At 34.2% G+C, this 23,072-nt stretch overlaps 1 protein-coding gene across 22 annotated transcripts; it reads left to right on the top strand.

Annotated features, from left to right (window-relative positions):
* Window positions 1–5,933: 5,933 nt before the first annotated feature.
* On the top strand, window positions 5,934–17,147 carry LOC120088404 (uncharacterized). 22 transcript variants are annotated; one of them, XM_039045678.2, is made up of 6 exons: window positions 5,942–6,413; window positions 6,513–6,604; window positions 7,499–7,552; window positions 9,247–9,375; window positions 9,483–9,748; window positions 16,524–16,980. In XM_039045678.2, the coding sequence occupies exons 3-6, from the start codon at window positions 7,538–7,540 to the stop codon at window positions 16,600–16,602; spliced, it is 489 nt and encodes a 162-aa protein (XP_038901606.1). In that variant the 5' UTR covers window positions 5,942–6,413; window positions 6,513–6,604; window positions 7,499–7,537; the 3' UTR covers window positions 16,603–16,980. The 22 variants fall into 22 exon arrangements, 11 of the variants coding, with proteins under 11 accessions (XP_090162382.1, XP_038901602.1, XP_090162384.1 ...); XM_039045677.2 differs by having other exon boundaries at window positions 7,470–7,552; XM_039045672.2 differs by having other exon boundaries at window positions 7,303–7,552.
* Window positions 17,148–23,072: the final 5,925 nt, after the last annotated feature.

Raw genomic sequence — 23,072 nt, 5'->3', positions numbered from 1 at the left:
ATCCTAGAATATATTTTAAATATTAAACAGTTCTGTTTCAAAATTTTTCCTAAAAATTATTATTATATGTCAAAGCGAGCATATCTTAACTGATATACGAATGTGTTAACGATAAAGAAACATGTGGTTCGAATCTCTCTACCCTATTATACTTTAAAAAAAAAGAATTTTTGTTATAATACTGGAAAAAATAAAACTAAATAAAAACTATATATATATATATATATATATATATATATATATTATATATATATATTTCCTAGCTAGCTTGAACTTACTAATATTATTTATTTTATTTTTGAAAATAATAATTTGGTTGAACATGCATACAGCTTGATGTGTCTCTATCTATAGCTGTTGCTTCACATTCTCTATCGCTGATTGCGGTTTGTGAACTCAGTCTCACAATAAGTCTTTTAATTTTCTCACTATATTAATTAATCATAATATTCGGTTCCACAATTAGGAGTGCATATTTTATTTGACTTATGAGTTTTGGGTTTATCAAATTTGGACTTGAGAATTCTCTTCCTATCGTTTGGATAAAAGGATAAGTTATCCAAATATGGATTTGTGCTGAGTGTTGATATAATATTAAGTTTGCTGAAAGTCGTACGTATGGTTTTTAGGAGAGATCTTTTAAACATTTTGATTCAATCCATTCATGGAGTCAAATAATGTTGTCGGGTTTAGCGTGTGAATGGTGTTGAAAAAAAAAAACCCTTCACTACTATCACGAGAATAAATAAGAAAAATAATAGAAAAATTAAAAAAATAGACGTAAAAACACAATAATTAACGTGGAAAACTCCAAACCTAAGAAAAAAAATATGAAAGAATCAAATTTCTTGCGGAAGCATGTAAACGTCGTGCAATTGAATTTCAATTTTGAAGAATCCAAAATACATAGAAGAAAACATGAAAATTACAGGATAAACAATTAAATTCTAAGCATGCTTCTACAAAGGGAAATAGGAAAGAAGAAATACTAATCCTTGATAGTCACTTCTCCTTGAATTTCCACTCGGATGGTCATGATCAGCAACTTCACTATAAGAACAAGAAAGTCTTCCCTTGAACCGATAAGATCACAATCACAGCAAAAACTTCTGGACATCACCACGCGATCAACTTGCTATTTTCAAGAACAAGTAATGAGGATGAGTGGGCTCCTTATTGGATTTTTGGGGAAGGGAATTAGAATACAGAAAAGATGAGAAAATTTTTTTTGCTTGAGAGAGTTTTCTCTATCTACGTGTTTCTGGTGTATATCCACACTACTGTGTTTTCACAAAACACATATTACTTAGAGGTGGGAGAGGGCGTTACAATAACTCCCTCACATCTACATCAAATAACTCCCCTATAATGGGGAATTAAGAAATTATTTAATAATATTAATATATAATCTTTGTAATATGGTTAACTAATTAATTAAAAAACCATATATTATGCATCTTAATCACATTAAATTGCAACTCTCTCTTATAATCTATAGTATGTATGTGAATCCTATCCTTCTAAATAATATAAATAATATTTAAATTTTATTCAAAATTTTATCTCTCATATATTATATAATTTTAAATATAAATCATATCTATAACTAACTATATACTACAATGTATCAATATACATTATATTTTATATTAATCACATTAGTATAATTAATGTCTTTAATTCCCTTAAATAATTTGAACAATTCAAACTATTTCAAAAACAATTATTACTTGTTTTAACCTTAATGAGCTAGCAAGGAGATCTTATGGACCTACAAATCAGAAGCTTCAATGATACGAGATTAATTAATTAAGCTCTCTAAATAAATTAATCAATATTCATTAACTATCGGCCACTCTACTGAAGATAAGCAACTGCACTCTTCACCCTGTAGATATATTTATGTGTCTAGGGATATAACCAATCAATAGTAAGTCAACCCTTCACAAATTTCTCATAACTACAGTTGGATCAAATTACCGTTTTACCCCTGTAGTTACATCTAACTCCTTAACTGCTACTGATCCCTCTAATGAAAGAACAGTTTATAATCCAACTATAAACTAACCCTTCTCGGGCCAATAAGAGAGTGAGGTCGCATTGTTCAAGACCTAGAACCAACTATTAACGGAGCAATTCATCTAGTTTCCCTAGAGAACCCATGAGGAGCCTAAAATGAGCATATGAGTCAAATGAGGGAACTTAGAGAACTCATGAAAAGACCTCTGTCGAACCTTAGAATGGTAGAGTTTAAACCGTCTAAATTCTAAACAGACGAGCCATAAAGGAAATGTTGAGAAATTGAGTGGGTGGTGCACTTAAGCATTAGTTACAATGATGGTGTAACCATCCAATGATCGAGTATTAACTCAACACTTTCAAAGATTTAAGATGGGGATTATGGGCTTGAGCACTAGTTACGCTTTACTATTCTATATAAACGGACAAAGTTATTGGTCAAAGGTATGCCTAAAATATCCCATCATTTTCTACTGTCAAGTCACTCAAAAACTCGATATTGACTTGAGCAACGAACTATGTGTGGCTTGACACTACACTGGTGCTCAATTTCTTTTGTCTTGTAGGCACTTGGACTATTATTCTCCGTAATACAAATTTATGGTTGATCCATTTTTTGGTATCAACGAAAATGACTTAGCTCAATTGAATAGTTTTAAAGTATTTAACATTATGTTATTTAGTTTAGGTTTACTTCATTTGCAAAAGTCCATTGGGCCTGTTAGAGATTTTGTAGTATTTTAGTATGCATTCATTCTCATTGTAGGCTAGTTGGAAACCCTAATATGAAAATCTCCATAATCTATCTCTCTCTATTTCTCCCTATATCTCTCTATCGTCCCTTGAAATGGCACTAATCAAATTCCAATGTCTATGCTACTATTATTAGATATTTATGAATATTCTTTAAATAAAAAAAATGAAAACATGTCTGTTTTGTTTGGTTTTAAAAGTGAAAGAAGCCAATTTTTTAAATAATGTTATTTTAATAATTATTAATAAAAATAGGGTTGGGTTGAAACTATTGTCAAAAATAGATTTTTAAATCGTGTACTAGGTACACAATTGCGCCCCTAAATCGTGTACCCGATACACGACTTCCTTCAAAGCACATGAAGTGGCAGTGACCTAGCACACGTAAACTGCTACATGGACAGTCTATTGGGTTGTATGTCCTTAAACTCATAGTTTGTAATGTTAAACATATTCTATTATCAATAAAGATGTTATTGACGTTTATTAAACAAAACTGCTATTGAATATGTGAATTGCACTTATAAAGACTAAATCCAATAAACTAAAGATCCATGACTATTGAATGAATACATGAACTTTATATGGAGATATAAGAGTAGATCAAGTTCAGTAAATAGCCAAAATGGTCTATAGTTGTGACATTCCAAATTAATTTGTCACTTAAACTCAATATTTTGTGGTAATTGCGAATATTTTTATTTCGGTGGATAAATCGAATTGTTGTAAAGGATGACACAATCTAATTGATTTGTTCAGAGAGGAATTTTGGATTTGATTGAAGGAAATTTTGGGATTTATGTCGAACTTGTTGAGGTTAATGCCCTAAACTCTTGTTGGGTTCTATAGTTTGTAAACACCTGTATTGAACAAACGCTTGTAATGTAATAATATGAGATATTTTCTTCACTGTTGTCTATGAAACATGAGATGTTTTGTTTTACCACAAACCAATAAACTAAGATCTCTGGTTGTCGTTATAACTTAAGCATGTATGTGGAGACATACAAATGGATCATGTCTTAAGTGATGACCAAAATGGTCTGTAGTATATGGATATAGGAGGGAAACCTTATCCTGGTGACACTATGGATGCAGCCCGCTTTATAGATAGTTACAAGTGCTAAGACGTGCTACAGATGGTCTGATCCTGATCATTCATGTAGAAACATGCGAGCAGGGGTGTCCTATACAAAGGTTTTTGTATAAGACTGGACCACGAAATGTATAGTCTCGTTATATAATGCTTTTCAGACAGAGACTTCACTTCACTAGGATGACCATAGGTAACATGACCTTAATCCTGAGTGAGTTAGGAACTTCTGCCTTTGAGGGCGGTCCTTTGATTTGCATGGGCGCGAGTGGCCAGATCGTCGACTCAAACATACCACTTTGGGGATTCGTCTGATTGGGGAGTAGGAATCTCAACTACACAAGATGGAATTCGCTTATTCCCCAAAGTAGGGGTAAGTAGATAGATTGGTCCCTTAAAGGATGATTCCATGGCTTGAACGATGTGGCGCTATACACCTTTTCATGGCCTGAGAGGTGTCCACTCATAGTAGGAATATGATATATTGTTCATTAGAGGGATTAGTGGTACTTAAGGAGTTAGATGTAATTACATGGACAAAATGATAAATTGGCCCAGCTGTACTTACGAGTATCTATGAAGGGTTATCATATTGTTGACTGGTTATATACGATGGACATAAAAATATATCTGTGGTGAGAAGAATGCAGTTGTTAGTCTTTAGTAAAGTGTCCGACAGTTAACGGATAGTAAATCTCATGGCTAAATAGTTTAGTCAACTATTCACGTATCGTTGGAGCTTCAAGTTACAAGTCCATAAGGTCCCCTTGGTAGCTAAATAGATTCAAGTTGAGAATCAGTTTTTGGGTCAGTTTGAAGTGTTCAAATTGACAAGGGGGAGTTTGATTATATATGATATGATAAAACTGGTTCTGATATAATTGACATGATATATGAGATACATTAATTGGAGGAAAATTATATAAATATGATTTATATCAAGTAAAGGAGAAAATGATTATGGTTTCAAATTATGGGTTATAAATATAATATGATAAGTTAATTATTATATTTATTTATGATTAAAACAATTATGAGATCATTGTTGGTGGTTTCTCCTTAATTGTGCATGATAGTGGGAGGTTGTATTTAGTTTTCATAATTGAAGGATAAAATGAAAATTGTTTCATTTTGGAAAAGAATCATTGCATCGCTTTATTTGAGTACACAGCCTATCGTTTAGCTCACGAGAGACTACACGACAACTTCAAGTGTTTGTCTAAATGATCGTGTACATGCACTGTTAACTAAACGATCGTGTAAGGTTTTACTAAACGGTCGCGCGCCTAAGTGAGCTTCACTAAACGATCTCACCTAACTTCCTAAACGATCGTGTACCTTTACTAAACTCAAGCATAAGTCTATACAATAGATACTTTCCTTCTCCCACTTGCTTGGTCGTTGAATACGATTGGTTTTTCCTCTTTTTCTCTATCAAATCCAACAGAGCCCACACCTCCTGGATTCTCACTCCGAGAATACCAAGGTCACTAAGTGGTGGTGTCCGAGAGGCTGCTTATTTGTGGAGAAGACTGTCCGTGTGCTAAGCGATAACGAGAGAATTGGGTAGACAATTGCAGCAATAGCGAGAGGTGCTAGTTCCAGTAATTCATGAGAGCGAGAGAAAAACAGAAGAAGAGTTCTTCAAAGGTAAGTTTCTCGTTCCTTTGTATTTAATTTATGAACGCATGTTGTAATTTATTCTGAAATGCATAACTTGTTTCTATGTTTGTGAATGCTTCTAAGTCTGTCATAATGAATTTGGAATGATCTTGCTTCCGCTCATGGGTTCTCTTTTTGTAGAGTTCCTTCAAAACTGTTTCGATTTTTAATTTAATTTGGAAAATTTAATTAAATTTGGACATTCGAGTTCTTTTGTATTTTTTGGAGAAGATAATTAAATTGAATTGATTAATTGTGATAATTGGTTTAAAGCAGTTTTCCCGGGGAAAAAAAAGGATTTGAGATTCTAAATCCGAAAGGGATTTGGATATCTTTTTTTTTTTTTTTTTTAGGAAAAGGGTAAGGTGTAAGTAGCTTTAAATAGGTTAAGTTTCATCATGGGTTTAAAGAAAGAAAAAGGAAAAAAGGGGAAAGTTTTTTTCTTTTATTTTCCTTTTTTCCTCTCTCTCTCCACGCGTTAGCTCTCTACCCCCTTCCCCCCTTGTTTTCATTTTCTACAAGCACCAAAGCCCTAGCCGCCCAGACCTCCATTCATCGTCATCGAACTCAGCGCGCCTAGACCTCCATCTGTCGCTCGTCGAACTAAGCACCACCCAGACTTCCGTCCTCCGTTCGGTCTTTGAGGCTTAGTGCCACTTCGGCTGGTCGTCTTCTACATGCGCGAGCTCCAAGCTACGATTAGAGGTCACCGTTCATGGTCTGAAGCCGTTCGCGGACCTGAAGCTGGTGTGGATTTTCTTGTCACCAGCCTCGTCGTTCGCTATCGCAGGGACCACCGGCCTTGCCAGTTGTCGTCACTCGCGATTTCTGCTAGTCTTGCTGTCAAGTTCTCCAATCGTGACTTTGTCATAATCTTGAGCTTTTGGTAAAGATATTTGGGTTTTGTTGTTTTTCTTGAATAGATGTTGAATACCCATTAAGTTCGTGTTGAAGCTGGTTTTATTTACATTATTTTGATTTTTAGATGCAAGTTTTGAGAGGAGTTGGGGTGTTGTCGTTTTGAGAGGAGTTGAGGTGTTGTCCACTTGATCTGAGACCGCTTTCAACAAGATTTAGGTAGGTTTTGAGTTTTTCTATGGATAATTTTTAGTTACCCACTAAGTATCGGCTTAATTATTAATATAGAATGTGCATCGAGGTTATGGTTTATTGATTGTTTTCAAATTCAATCTTTGAGGTTAGATTCGAGGTTTGGAGATCAGTGGCGTGCTTTCTAGCAGGATTAAAGATTATTCGATCCTTTCATTGGTTTTAGTTCAAGTAAATTGTTGGAGTTGGTTATCGAGATAACTTTCTTTGACTTAATTTGAGCTAAGTGAATCTGTTACCAATGCTTCCGTGTCAAGCACCCTAATTTAGATTTATCAAGTTACTAATTGGAATCTAGAAGTTAAGTCTTGGAATTTGTGATACGTTCTTGTTGCATGAATGTTTCTTTATTTGAGGAGTTTGAGCATGTCTAAGCTTGTATGCTATGTTATGTTATGAGCTATGGGACTACTCATGAAATTTATTTATATGTTGTATGATTAGACTAGTAGGGGTGATATGTCGTCTCATCTCGATGCATGTTTATTTATAGGGGACCAATGGGTCCAATTTCATGTTTGACGGTGTGCCTTCGGGCCACTAGACATACGTGAATAAACGGGTTCACGTTTATGTTACTTTTTCATGTTTGACGGTGAGCCTTTAGGCCCTAGACATTCGTGAACTGACAGGCTCACGATATGTTTCTTTTCCATGATTAACAGTGTGTCCCAGGCCACTAGAAATGCGAGTTGATGCGAGTAAGGTTATCCCTTTAGTTAGCCATGCAGGAACAGTTTCATCATGCATGTTCCACTAACCTCAGACATTCATTGCATGTGAATGCACTGCCTATTCTCGATAATGGAATCACTTACTGAGTATTTTATAGTTATCCTTTATGTCTACATGTTTTTCAAGTAAGGGCAAGGACACCCGGGCGACTGACAAGAGGAATCCATGACAGGGCCAACGGTAGGAAACGCTTCCGTATTTGATTTAATATTTCTCCTCATGCTTTACAGTTTCTTTTCATGAGTTTTTTTTTTTTTTTTTTTATCTTGACTGAGTCTAGGTGCTGGATATTTTCTTTTTAGTTAATATTTTTTTTATTTCCTAAAATTTATGCTTTAAGGGATACCCCGTTTCAAATGAATTGGAATATTGAGTAGGAATAAATTCAACATTTTCACTTTTTTTTATAAGGCAGTCCAAATTTTCTTGTTTTCAACGTAAACATTTATGCATGCATGTAGTAACGACTCTACTAGTTGTCTTAAAAAGTTGGGTTGTTACAATAGTATACGAATAAGGCTGGGTACCTTATTTTGGTAACATTATCGGATGCGGCCCACTCTGTACTTGTTACAAATTGTTGTAAATGCTACAAACGAAGTGATCAGGATTCGTTTATGTATTGATATGAGGAGCGGGGGCGTCCTATGCAATGAGTTTGTATATGATCAAACCAAGAATTAAGTCACTTTTACTTTATAATGTTGTTTACTTTTTAAGACTGGGTATTTCGAAGTGATGACATAGGTAACTTGACCTTAATCTTGAGCTAACTATGAACTCTTGTTTATTCAGGATTACCTTTAGATTTTCATAGGTGAGGGTTGGTTCAACAACGCCGACTCAATAAGCCTCCCATTTCAAGGGTAAGACTGGACAAATAGCTGAGGACATGGGATGCAAAACGAAATTCATTTCTACCCGCTTTTAGGGATAGAGAAAGGTTGTTCCCTTAAATGCTAACTCCAGGTCTTGAACAAGGGGCCCCACCCTCTCATTGGCTCGAGGGGGACTCAGTTTAGTGATTGGATCACAAACCAATTGTTCATTAGAGGATCAGTGGGACTTAAGGAGTAAGATGTAATCTTGGGGGTAAAACAGCTTTCGACTGAGCTGTTATTACGAATAACTTATGAAAGATTGACTTACTTATCATGGTTATATCAAATGGACACATAATATATCTACAGTGAGGGGAGTGCAACTACAGGTTATAGTGGACAGTCTTATTAGTTAACAAATATTGATTAACTAGGTCAAAGAGTTTGACCGGTTAGTCTCGGATTGTTGGAGCCCATGATCTGTAGGTCCATCGGCTCTTCTAACAAGCTCACTACGAACAAAATCGAAAAACTAGGTGAAGTAAGAATTTGAAATGTTCAAATTTGGGCATTGAGGAAAATTATATTTTATATAAGTTATAATTTACAATTAAATAATTAATTTATTAATTATTTTTTAGAGTATTCTTGAACATTAGCATGAAACTATTTTTTAAACTTGATTAATATGATTAATCAAAGTTAGGTGTCAAAAATAATTTAATATGTGATATTAAATTTATTTTTAAATATTCTCTAAATTATGAAACTGTTTTTCATAAAAGTTTGTTTTATTTATATTAAAATTAGTTAGTAGAAAAACCCAATTATTGAATTTTCCCACTAACTAAGTGGACTTTGAAGTGGCACTTCTAAAGCTTGACATCTAATGATTACATGCTAGTGGATTTTGAGGTAGAAGACGTGTAAAATAGGATTGTGCATGTAATTTGTCTTTAAATAGTTTGTTTTTTGAAATGTGAAAAAACTAATGCATCTTTGACTCTTCACTTGACTCTTCCAATAAAATCTCTTCACTCTCCACTTTTCTAGAGTGAAATTCCCTTGTCTTCACTAACAAAACGGTCCCACCACCGTGTTCTTCAACCGAAAAATAGTGAGATTTACCGTTGGTGGTGTCAATCGAGCACGGAGAGGAAGATTGCGGTGGATTCTACAAAGGTTGTATTTTTCAACCCTTTATGCATGCTTATTCTTAGTTTTATGTAATAAGATTGTTATCGATCCTTGCTTCTGTTGTGCATGTTGTTCTTTATGTTCCATTGCAGTCATGCAACATTGACCAGGTAATCGTGGACGAGGTCCACGATTATCCTAAGTCGAGTACACGACTTAGTGGTCCCATAAACCCAACGACCCTTTCCCTTTCCTCCCATCCGAAGCTTTTGAACCTTCTTCCTCTCTCACAGTCACCGGTCGCCTACTCTGTCGCCGTCCAATCAATTGTCGCCGTCTTCGATCTTTTTGCTGCTGCCACCATGAGCCGATCTACCACCTGCCATCCTTCTTCTCGTCGATCTACCATCCGCCTTAGGTAAAGTTTTTCTTATTTATTTTTTTCCAATATATGATTTTGTTCATAAAATATAGAGATTTCTTCCATACATGTACCACTTTGTTTTTGTTTGGGCTCATTTAAGTGTATGGTTCATATATCTATTATTTTGTTTTTATTTGGGCTATTTTAAATGTATACTCCATAGATCTCAGATTTGAGCTGATTACTTTTTTTGTAGTTGAATATCAAAACTTGGACTGCCGATTTTTTTAGATTTTTTGGACTGATTTTTTTTTTTTTTTTTTTTTTTGCTATTTTTTGGATTGATTTCTGTAGTTTAATATCTACTATTTTCTATTTTTTGTTGTATCATAACTTGGATTTTTCATTTGAATTTAGGCTGATTTAAGAAAATATTTGGAATGTTTGGACTGGTAATCGTGTACCCGGTATATGATTTAGAAACCCATTTTTTACAATAGTTTCAACCTAACTCTATTTTTGTTAATAATTATTAAAATAACATTATTTTAATAAATTTTAAAAAATATTTGTATTTTTTAACAAGAAGAAACAAACTTTTTTTTTTGTATTACATATTTTTTGTCAACTATAATAGTTCTAAAAATTTAGTCATTCTTGAACCTGGAAATGACGAAGACATTGATATAGATGTTGAACTTGATGAATTATTTGGAAACGTTAGAAGTGAGGAACCTGATCTTGAGTTGGTACCGTCAGATATGTTCACACAAATAAATTGTGAAATTATTAATTCAAAATTTGAACAAGGGTCAACATTGGAGGAAAAGATTAGATGTGTAGATAATTCTAGTTTAATACAAAAAGGAATGTTATTTGATACTAAAAATGATATACGACTTGCTATAAAAAAATATTGCGCGACAGAATACTACGAGATTATAGTAGTAGAATCAAATCAAGATATTTGGTATGTGGGATGCAAAAAGGGGAAGGATGGTTGTGATTGAAGGTTGTGGGCATGTCGGCATAGGATGGTTGTGATTGAAGGTTATGGGCATGTCGGCATAAAATCATGGGATGTTTGAAATCACCAGACTTGAAGAAGAGCAATCATATTTGTATTTAGAATTAACACAAAATCATTCACAGCTTGATTCAAAAACTTTTAGTATCGAAATCCAAAATATGGTTAGAGCTGATCTTGCGGTACCTGTGGCCCTGCTTCAAGAAGCAATTAAAAAATAATATGGGTATAATGTTAATTATAGACGGGTGTGGTAATTTAAGATAAAAGCATTGATTGTTGTGTTTGGTGATCGGGAGAAATCATATTCAGAGCTTCCATATTGGTTGAGTGTTGTTGTTCATTACAATCCAGGAACACAATCAGATTCCTATTTCCTTCCGTCTGATGTGTCAGGTACAACTATTTTTATCAAGTTTTCTGGTCCTTCGGTCCTGCAAGAGAAGGGTTCAAATATTGTAAACTATTAATCCAGATTGATAGAACTTATCTCTACGGAAAGTATAGGGAAAAATTATTGACCATCGTATATATTGATGCAAACGGGCATATATTTCCCCTTGCTTTTACTATTGTTGAAGGTGAAAATTCGTCCAGTTGGTCATGGTTTTGTGGGCATTGCGTGAATATGTTATTCAATGAGATGGTATTTGCTTGATTTCTGATACATATATGGCCATTTTTGCTGCAATTAAAATTGAGAAAATTGGTTGGAGTGAACCTAGTGCATACCATCGATATTGTCTTCGTCATGTTAATAGTAATTTCAACACGATAAATCGAGGCAACTGAAATATTTGGTGTCTAAGGCATGAAATCAACACCAAAGACGCAAATTCATTTCGTGCATGAAAGAGTTGAAATAATTGAACCTTAAATGCCTTGAATACTTTTCTGATATTGACTTGAAAAAATGGACCCAATCACATGATGATGGGTACCATTATGGGTGGATGACAAGCAATGCAGCTGAATGTATGAATGGTATTTTCAAAGGTGCTAGAATTTTACCCATTACTTCTTTGGTTAGGCTAACATTCTAGAAGAAAAGAGATAAGCGAAGCACTCGATCGTGGGGACATGTATACAGAATATACCATAAGAAAGCTTAAGAAGTAGGGGAAAATGAGCATCTATGCACGCAGTGACATCTATTGATAGAGAAACTCAAATTTTTGAAGTACAAACTGGCATAAGTATGATTTCTCCTATAAAAACCAACGCATACAAGTTGTGAGCTTCAAAGAAGGAACTTGTTCTTGTAATAAGTGGTAGTCATTCAAGATTCCATGTCCTCATCTAATTGCAGTTTGTAATTATATGTGTTTGACATACATACCTCTTATTGATGAACGTAACAAATTGTCCCATTTCAAGCGATGTTATGAAGGTCGCTTCCATCCAATACAACACCCAGATTATTGGCCAAAATTATCATTTACAGAAGTTCGTCTAAATGTAGACTTACTAAGCGAACAGAGTCACCCAAAAAGTATGCGTATTCATAATGAAATGGATTGGAGAGAGGCTAACCAAAAAGTTCGATGTACAATTTGCAAGGGAGAAGAACATAACAAGCTTGGAAATTCCAAAAAACTTTCTAACCCAATATCCTATTTTGTGACTAAATCATTAAAAGAATATTCAAAATGAGACATTTCAAATGTTGGGGTTGGTGCCCTAAATCTTGTTGTTCTCGTAGTTTGTAAATTTTATATGTGAATTATTTATTTAATAAAATAAGGTGTTATTTTATTCGACATTTAGATTTCATTAACTTAATCCAATGAATTAAGATCAAAGGTTATTATTATTTTTTTTTAACTTAAACATGTATATGGTTAACATACAAGTGGATCATATTTAAGTAATAACCTAAATGGTCTGTAGTATACGGATAAGGTTGGATGTCTTATCTTAATGACACTACAGATACGACTCACTTTATAATTGTTACAAGAGTTGTAAAGTGTTACAAACGATCTGATCATAATCGTACATGTGGAGACATCCGAGTAAGGGTATCTTATATAAAGAGTTTGTATAAGAACGAACTGTGAAATGATTAATCTCTCTTTATAATGTTGTTAATTGAAGAGATTAATATTTCATAGAATGATCATAGGTGACTCAACCTTTATCCTGAATGAGTTATGAACTTCTATTTATGAGAGCGATCCTTTGATCTGTATGGTGGAGAGTGGCCAGGTTCGTCGACTCAATAATCCTACCATTTTGGGGATTTTTTCGAATAGGAAGCTGGGAATATAGCTACACAAAATGGAATTCACTACTTCCCGTCTTTAGAATAAGTAAATGAATTATTCACTTAAAAGCTAACTTCGGGTCTTGAACATTGAGGCCTCATCCTCTCATTGGTCCGAGAGGGATTAATTTATAGTTGGACTATAAATTGTTTGTTCATTGAGGGTTTAGTGGTATTTAAGAAGTTAGATGTAACTATAGAGGTAAAACGATAGTTTAACCCAGTTGTAGTTACGAGCGATTCTTGAAGGGTTTACTTACTATTGATTGGTTATATCCATAGACACATAAATATATCTATAATACGAATAGTGTAGTCGTGGGTCTTTAGTGGAGTAATGAAAGTCTACGCGATAGTGTAGTAAACATCCATATGCGTCGAGTATCAAATATTGCAAGATCATGTAGCTAATGACTATGCGATTAGCATGATAGTCTGCACGATTGTTTAGCAGGAAAGGATTCATCGAGTATCATATACCGCGCGATCTCCACCAAGTGAGCGTCTATGCGATCATACAGCCAATGCAACATGATCATGTAGCAAACTCTACATGATCACGTAGTATTAGCTATGTGATCGTTTAGCAAATGTTACATGATCGTGTAGCAAACTCTATACGATCACATAACAAAATCTATATGATCGTTTGAGTTAGTGGATTTTTTAGTGTCAAATTTTCATAATGTAACGACCCGACCCCCTAAGACTTAGGTAAGGCCGTTACTAAAATAAATGCATGCACAGAATTTAAAACGACGTTCAGTTATTTAAAATAAATGCTAATTAAACAAGAGAAGTTCAAAAGATATTTATTAAATGCAATTGTTAAAACAAATTATAGGGTACCCAAAATTCTTAAAGACTAACAAAAGTATATAAAAGAAATAATCCTTAGTAATAAATTTTAAACAGTAAAACTAAATATTAAGAGGAAAGTAAGGACTCAAATTTCAAGGTGCGGAAGCGAAAAAAATCTAGTCCCAATGACATGATCACGAATTCCACTGCGCCATCGCCGGTGCATCTTTACCTTTTTCTAAAACATCAACATAAGAAAGGATGAATATGAAATACTCAATAAGTAACCCCACCACTGGGATCAGGCTAGGCATCTATGTCCTCTAGATACCCACCTATGGCACATAAACACATGAAACAGACAAGAGACTGAGTCCTATTTTATTGTAGTTAAGTATGCCCACAAAACTGGTAAATCCCGAAGGAAAGACAAGAGACTGAATCCCGAAGGAAACACGAAACTGGTGAATCTCGAAGGAAACACAAAACTGGTGAATCCCGAAGGAAACACAAAATTGGTGAATCCCGAAGGAAACACAAACTGGTGAATCCTGAAGGAAACACAAAACTGGTGAGCATCTAACTAATCAATAAGGATATTCACACAGTCTCAACGTTCAAAGAATCAACACCGTACCATTCTAAAACATACATGAAATCCTTGGTATTATGGCTCCATCACATACACATAATCCTTAACAACATATTATACAACATTCATGTAAACCTTACATCATAATTCTACAAGTATGCCTCAACACCAGCAGATCAGACGTCGACATATGAAAACACATACCATCATATATTATCGATCAAATGCTTAGGTGTGTATTTAAACAATTCAGAACTCGTGTCAGAACATACTTTGATTCAGGTCATACTATCAATCAACATGCTAATAATTTACCATAATATACACTCACCATGCTGCATACAACTAAATCCTGGCCCGTGGGCAGTTCCAGTGGTAAGATTACTTACCTCAAAGTCAAAATTATGTCTAAGCGACAAGCAAATTAATCTTCCTCCTAGCTTAGATGGATCTTGAATTAGGCCTAAGCATAATCCAAATTGCAATTAATAAAAGAGCTTAGTTCCAATAATAAAATTAACCAAATAATTCCTAATAATCTTACCCCAAAAGCTTGTCGAAACCACAACCAAATCCTCTTGACAGCACACTTTTAACTTCAAAGCTTCTCCAAAACTTGATTTTTAAAACCCAAACAAATATGTGTCAATAGATTGAAGTAGAATACCATTGGCCAATAAATCCAATTAAAAAAAAAATGGCACAATCTTACCCCAAATCCACAAGTTCCGACAACACTTACTGTTGGCAGCACAAACGACGAGAAACGACGAATTCGAAGCACCCTTGCGTGACTGACGGCGAGCGACCTGGGCGTCGGGTTATGAATCTTCAGATTTAGGCGCGAGTGACTGTGGAATCTCGAGACTCTAGGCGACGACCTACAATCCACGGAGACCAGGTTGGCAAGCGATACCGTCAGGGTTCGACAATCATAGACGCGGCTAATCTCGTGAATCGAGTGGCAGCGACTGCTTCGTGGCCCAGATGACTGAAGAAAGTTGAGTCGACTTAGGAGGCACGCCGTTGAACAGATGCTCGCGGTCGGAAGAGATCTAATTCTTAGGAAATAAATTTTGTTATGTAATGTAATTTAAACTTCTTAGGTAATGGATCCCGGTCTTTCTAATCTTGTGCAACTATCAACAAAATACCCATCGTTCTCAATCGATATAGGATAGTTCTTGAATCGTAGTTTTGGGTTGACGGAGAAGGGAGGCATCTACACAACATACTATCCCATTTGATCCACGTATTACTCCTTACATTGAACAGGCTGCTTTTCTTGGGGTTGTACAGTTCGGATTTATCCAACTTGATTAGCACCTCATTACTGGTTTAGTAGAATGTTGAAGACCAAAAACCCCACATTTCACCTACCTTGTGGGGAATCTACAATTACGTTGCAGGATGTTGCTATTCAATTTGGGTTATGAGTGGACGGAGAACCATTAACATGTTCATTATAATATGATTGGAAAACTGTTTGTGACGAGCTCTTGGGCATTCTACTAAATGATCTGAAAGGCTCAAGATTGAGTATCCCATGGTTAGTATCCCAATTTCTAGAATTTCCTCTCAATGCCAACGACATCAGCGTACATAAATATGCACGAGCATACATTATGCAGCTTATTGGAGGATTTTTGTTTGCTGGCAAGTCGAACACTCTGTTACATCTTATGTTTCTCCTTCTACTGTCTAATTTTGAGCATGTTGGTACGTACTCGTGGGGTGGTGCCTGTCTTACATGGCTTTATAGAAAACTTTGTCAGGCTACTACTGCACAAGCGTTGGAAATAGTGGGACCACTGATACTACTATAGGTATGGGCTTATGTTAGATTTAAAATTATAGCACCACAAGTCCAGTTACATGCCCCATGTTATTTTCCACTCAGTTCTAGGTATTATTTCATTTAAATATTTATTCCTTATCATTTTATGTAAAAATATAAATTAATTGTATTTTTTTATAATTTTAGATGGAGTGGTGTATTAGCTGCCTCTTAATAGTTGGCAAATATGTTCCTAGTATACCGACAAATATTTGATAGACTTATGCATAATTAGGTAACAAATGTATATATAAATGAATATTTAAAATTTTTTGGATGTATAATTTATCTTCTTTTTTTTATCAGATTAATTAGACACCATACACACAAGATATTTGGTCATCACTACCTGATTACTATCGTGATGGTCAAGACATCTGGTTGATCGTTAGCCCTCTTTATGCTTCCATATAGTAGAGTGACATCATCCAAATCGTGTATTGAGACAGTTTGGTTGCAACAAATGGTACCTTCGTTCTGCTATACACTCCCAACACTACACCATATTGATTTGAGACGTAAGCACAACCAGGACTGGTGTTGAATTCATATAGAATATATATCCTACTGGCGTGCACATCATGATCTTTGTGCACAGGGAGAAATAACAAATGGACCAATTGTATCAAATGATTATTTTTCTTGGTACGATTCAATCACGAGGTGATTTATCACACCTGATGACGCTTACTAGTACTACGTTGTAAGAGATGTATAATCTTACATTTCCCAAATATATGATATGAATATTATTTAATATTAATTTTTTCATCGTGCAGAATAATTTTATCGAAGATGTACAACAATATTCAGTATAGCACAACTTACCAGAGTTGAGTTCAATGTGTGACCAAACATTGGTTAACGTAGAAAATATTGTTCAACAAACAAGATGACTCAATATTGCTGACACTAATTGAAAACGTATTCATCGTAGACAACAACGGAAACAAGGCGAAGCTAATTTAGAGGCACGCGAAAATAAACTTCTATTTTAAAATTAAAGAACTAATTTCTCTTTTTATAAATAAGACTCTACCATATATATGAGATCTATTTTTTTTATTTATAGAGAGATGTATTATCTAGTTAAGTCAAAATTTTATTTTTAATATGGGTGCGGACTAATTAAGCTTTCATTGCAGATTAAATATATAATTAAGTTTGGTAATAAAGAAATTTGATAGTTAAATTTTTTTTAAAAAATAGTCAAAATCGAAAAAAAACAAAAAACAAAAAATAAAGGCAAATCATGGATCCGGTCCTCTAGTATGCCTTTAACCAGTCCACCAGCACTAATATGGTGCTGACTGGATTAAAATCTAATCATGTACCAGGTACACGATTATCCTTCCCCCTAAAAACTACCATATTTTAGTCAATACTTTTCATTCCAACCTATTTTTGAAAAAAAAAATTCCATCTACCCCATTTTTATCATTAGTTTGAAAAACCAGTATATTCTTGAACTTTATACGAAGAAGCCTTAATAATTAATAAATTTAAAAGAAAAAAGAAAAAAAAAGTTAATTTTTTTTTCAATTCACTTCAAAATAAATTCTTTAAAATGTTAGGTCCACCTGATGATGTATGTTATTACATTGAATCTCTCTCTCAATTAAATTCAATTGAAATATCTAATGAAACAATTTGCTTTCTCATGCCATCTACAACTAAGGCAACAATTACAGGTCATTGAGAGAGAGAATGAATGAAATTTTATTGTAAGCATCAATGTTGTGAAAATTCAAAATCAAGTCACGAAAGGAGTTAGGGCTGAGATGAAAACTCATCAATCAGTTAATAATAATATCTAGAGTTGTGCCTAGAGGAATATTAAAAATAAAAAAAATATAACATTGATATTAGAGATGTAAAAAGGAACATCCAAAGATTAATTTTGTACATAGAACTATAGGTAATTTAACACAAGCATAACTTATAAAATTGTTTCACATAATAATAGGCTCCAAATGTCAAACATTGTGGTGTCGTGGAAGAACCACTGCCTTGAAAGCATAATTTGGTGTGATCAGGTGTTAAATCGTGAAAGTCGGTTGCTCATCAAGTTAACACAACTTCCCAACGCAAGTGTGCACTTGTCAGAGAAAGGAATGTGATCGTCGAAAACTATGCTCAGAAACGTGTAGAAAAGAAAACATAGGAAAAAAAATCCATTAGGAAAAAAAAATGTCTATTTTCTGTAAAAGCGCACTGTATATGAGGTATATGAGGAAGAAGAAGGAGGAGCTACGGCTGGGGCAACAGGCAAAAAGTTAATTAGATTCAATAAATATGGATCTGAGTTTAATATAAAATTTTAATAGAAACGGTAAAATTTTAAATGGAAATGTAGTAAAAATTAGATCTTTTTCAAGCGAGCTCAATTATCTGAACCCAACCGAATGACGACGACAACGCGCACATGTAGGTAAAGTCTCTATTTCCACCACATCCACAAGTCAAAAGCCCCTTAGCATGCCTTTATATTTATACCTTTTTGACATTACTAAAACTTCCAACGTGAGATAACTCCTCTCCCACTTCCTTTTCTTTTTTTTTTTTTTTTTGCTTTAGGCCTTGGCCCAAAGCCATTCCCAACACCTTTCAATCACCACTACAAGAAAAATTGGCTAGCTTGACACTTACTTTGTCAACATTAAAAAAAATTACATATATCGGTTAAGTTGACCGTGTTTGATCGTTGGCCTATCTAGATTATTGACACACCATATCGATGTCGGTGTAGGACTAATATGATGATGCTAAATTTATAGCCTCGGCATAGGTTTAAGGTGACCAAATTTGGCTTTCGCAAAAGTACTTTATTCCGACGCTGAGTCATTTCACATCGACAGTTTGTTTATTGATGGATGTATGCTGACAGGCTTTTTGTACGCATATGCTCTTCCAACGCTTTCTTTAATATACGCGGATGCTTTTTTACATCAATAAAAGGTTGAATTCTTAAGTCTTAAATTGATCCTTCTTCTTAATCTTATCCTCATTCCTTTGAAGGGTGAACTCTTCTATTTGTAAAGTTTTAATGGACATTGTGGGTTTAAACTTAATTGACTTTGGTCCCAATCATTGAGTTTGAGTTTAACTAAAATTATTTCAATAGTTTGGACTGCTTGCATTTGATCTCATCTCGTAAACTTGCTTTGAGCCATATCGTCATGAGACATAATCCAATTAATTAAACATAATTTAAGATGTCATGTGAATAAACAAAATATTTTATAGAGTCAATAGTGATTCATAAGAGAGATAGAGCCATGTTACTATATATTGTATCAACTAAAAATTAAAAAGAAAAAAGAAAAGAACTCTAGTTAGGTGTAGTTAGTTATGTGGTAATAGTTTTCTATTTTTTCTAAATAGGTGTAGTGATAGTTTGGTGTCGAGTGAAATGTCGAGAGCATTCAATGATAGTTTGGCTCCCTATAAAACTAATTTTGGGTAGGGATGTAAGAAGCTGAATTAGAGATATAAGAAGCTGAATCAAACCAATGAACCGAATCGAACTAGCTCGGACTGATCGATTCGGTTTCTAACTAAACATTGGATCAAACCAAACCAAACCTCGATTCACAAATCTGTCCAACCCGCTTAAGTAGGGTTGCTTCTTTCGATCTTCATCCTCATTTTTATTCATTTTGTGGCTCGCGCTCTCCGTCCACCACTTTCTCTCTGTTCGTCGATGTCGCCTCTCTCTTTGTCTATGGCTCTCCTCTCTCTCCATCGATCGCTATCATCGACTTATTCACCACCGTGGCCATCATCCCTATTCCGATGGAAGAACCCAACATTCCTCCCCTCATCTCAACCCCACCAACCCCATATCCATCTCTATTAATAATTCTTCTCTCATCAATCACCTTCTTTTTTCTGTGGGTTTTGGAGATTTTGATTGTTATCTGCTACTTTTGTTATGCTTTTCTTTATAATAACGTTACTTGAAGAGACTTACATTTCACTAAGATGACCATAGGTGACTTAACCTTAATCCTAGTGAGTTGTGAACTCCTGTTTATGAGACCAATTCTTTAATCTATATGGGTAAGAGTGGCCATGTTAATCAACTCAACAAGCCTACTATTTTAGAGATTTGTCCAATTAGAGAGCTCGAAAAATACCTACACAAGAAGAAATTCACTCATTTTCGATCATAGGGAAAGTAGATAAATTGCTCTCTTAACAGCTGATTCTGAGTCTTAAATAATGAGATCTCAACCTCTCACTAGCTCGAGACGTGTTAGTTTATAGTTGGACTATAAATTGTTTGTTCATTAGACGAATCAATGGTACTTAAGGAGTTAGATGTAACCATAGGGGTAAAATGGTGTTTCAATCTAGCTGTAGTTATGAACAATTTGTGAAATGTCGACTCACTGTTAATTAGTTATATCCATGGACATAGAAATACATCTATGGTGCGAATAATGCAACTATCGGCCATTAGTGAAGTGACCGGTAGTTAATGAATATTGATTAGTTTTATTAAAGAGTTTAATTAAATAATCTTATATCATTCGAGCTTCTAATTTGTAGGTCTATAAGGTCCCCTCGTTAGCTCGCTAAGGATAGTAATAAGGAATGATTTGAATTGTTCAAATTACTTATAGGAATTTTATATTAATATAATTAATATATAGTGTATTCTGCTATATTATAGAATATGGTTAATTATAAATATGATTTATAATCCATACTATGTAAGAGAGATATATTTGAATGGGATTTGAGTATTAAATTTATATAAATTGGACTTATATAGAATTATATTATAAGAGATATGTATCCATATAAATATGTGATATTTATATGTTAATTATTTAACTCTATATTAAATATGATTTATTATATAATTATTTAATTTATATGTTAATTTATTAATTAAAAATTAATTAATCAAGTAACAAATGATTGAGAGCTGAAAACTTGGAGAGAGGGTTACCTACTCCCTATAAATACCATTATAACTTATTTAGGGTAAAGGTTTTATTTTGTGAAATTTAACGTAGCCTCCATTCTTATATTCTCTCTACTCTTTGTATTCTACTCTCTCAAGAACATTCCCTCAACGTTCATTCCCTCTTCCAATGTGTTAGAGCCCACACATATAGCTCCTTGGAATCCTAGAGCATAATGGGGAAACTCTTGCGGTGGTGTTCATATGCATTGAGAGGTTCAAGTTTCTTCGTGATCAAAAGGAGGGCAAAACGTGAATAAGGAGAATCTTCAAGGGTAAGTTCTCTTCTTCTTTTTCTTCCTCATTAGAAGCATTGTTAGGTTTATTTAATGTTTGTTTTATGTTTGTGTTATTTAGTTCACTGAATTTATGTTTTATAAAATCGATTTTCAAATTGCACGGCGATCACACGCTTCTGCAAGAATCTGATTCCCTTCAATTGGTATCAGAGCTCAATTCTTGCAACTTTGATTTTTGGTTTTTAGAAACAAAAATTAGAGAAAATGGTGGGTGGATTTCTATATTGTTTTCATGAGATGATTATTGTAAATTTCATTTGGGTGTTTTTTCCTTAATAGATGTTTTCAGTATTTGGCATATAGACTCGTTTTACTTGATTTGGTCATGTAAGGGCCCATTGTTTTTGGGCATTTAATTCAATATCGAGTCTGTAAGTCCGCGTCACAAGTTTTACAAGTGTTATTAATGATCGAGATGAAAAACGAAGTATTGATAATCTACATGTCTTAGCCAAAAGAATTCATTGAACAAGGTCAAGAGCAAAGGTTTGCAAGCTAAATCGGTCCATTTATGGATTGCAAGCATCATGATCTTAGAATATAAGGTTTGACGTTGCGGTCAAATTTCATGGTTTTGATCAAAATGTTGATAAATCTTGTGTTTATAAGAAGATCACCAATAGTTCAGTAGCTTTTCTATTCTTGTATATGGATATCCTACTCATTAGGAATGATGTAGGTTTTCTGACTAAAATTAAGATATGGCTAGCTGCTCAGTTCCAAATGAAATATTCGTGAAGACAGATCGTTCTAGGGATCCAAATTATTAGGGAATTTAAGAACAAAGCATTAGCCTTGTCTCAAGCATCGTATATTGACAAAATGCTTGTCATATATTCGATTCAGAATTCCAAGAAAGGTTTATTACCTTTTAGAGATGGAATTATTTTGTCTAAGAAACAATGTCCTAAGATGTCTCAAGAAGTTAAGGAAATGAGGCAAATTCCCTATGCATCTACAGTAGGTAGCCTTATGTATGTCATTTTGCATACTAGGTCCGACATCTGCCATGCAGTAGGAGTGGCCAACATATATCAATCCAATTCAAGATTTGTCACTTTACAATGGTTAAAACTATTCTCAAGTATTTTAGGAGAACGAGATACTATATGCTTGTGTATGGCGCTAAGGATTTGATTCTTAAAGGAAGTGATTCGGCAGATATGGATTCCTATATATCCACTCTCTTTACTCAAGTTCTCAATTAAGACCAAACAACATTTCATTAATTCTTTTGCTTTTTTATTTCAATTTTCTGAGTTCTTTATTATTATTATTGATTTGAAATATATATATATATATATATATATATATAAAACAATTAGAGATTTGGTGAGATTATCAAATTTTTAACATCTGACTTTTAAACTGATAAAGATTCTAGGAAATCCACATCAGGATCAGTGTTCACTCTGAATGGAGGGGCTATAGTATGGCATAGCATTAAGCAAGGATGTATTACGGAGTCCACTATGGAGGCAGAATATGTAGCTGCTTGTGAAGCTGATAAGGAAGTTGTCTAGCTAAGAAAATTCCTGACGGATTTGGAAGTCATTCCAAACATGACCTTTCCCATCACCC

The sequence above is a fragment of the Benincasa hispida genome, chromosome 10, assembly GCF_027475165.1.
Source record: "Benincasa hispida cultivar pf3 chromosome 10, pf3_genome.v1.1, whole genome shotgun sequence".
In the NCBI taxonomy this organism is placed as follows: Eukaryota; Viridiplantae; Streptophyta; class Magnoliopsida; order Cucurbitales; family Cucurbitaceae; genus Benincasa; species Benincasa hispida.
Note: the sequence above shows the minus strand (reverse complement) of the source record. Positions and strands in the feature narration are given on the sequence as shown.

Bases quoted from the DNA above. Each gene is read 5' to 3' on its own strand.
- LOC120088404 (XM_090306256.1), top strand. The intron at 9,376-9,482 runs GTTGTATTTTTC...GTTCCATTGCAG, and splicing joins TTGCGGTGGATTCTACAAAG to TCATGCAACATTGACCAGGT. The intron at 9,749-16,523 runs GTAAAGTTTTTC...TTTTTTTATCAG, and splicing joins CGATCTACCATCCGCCTTAG to ATTAATTAGACACCATACAC.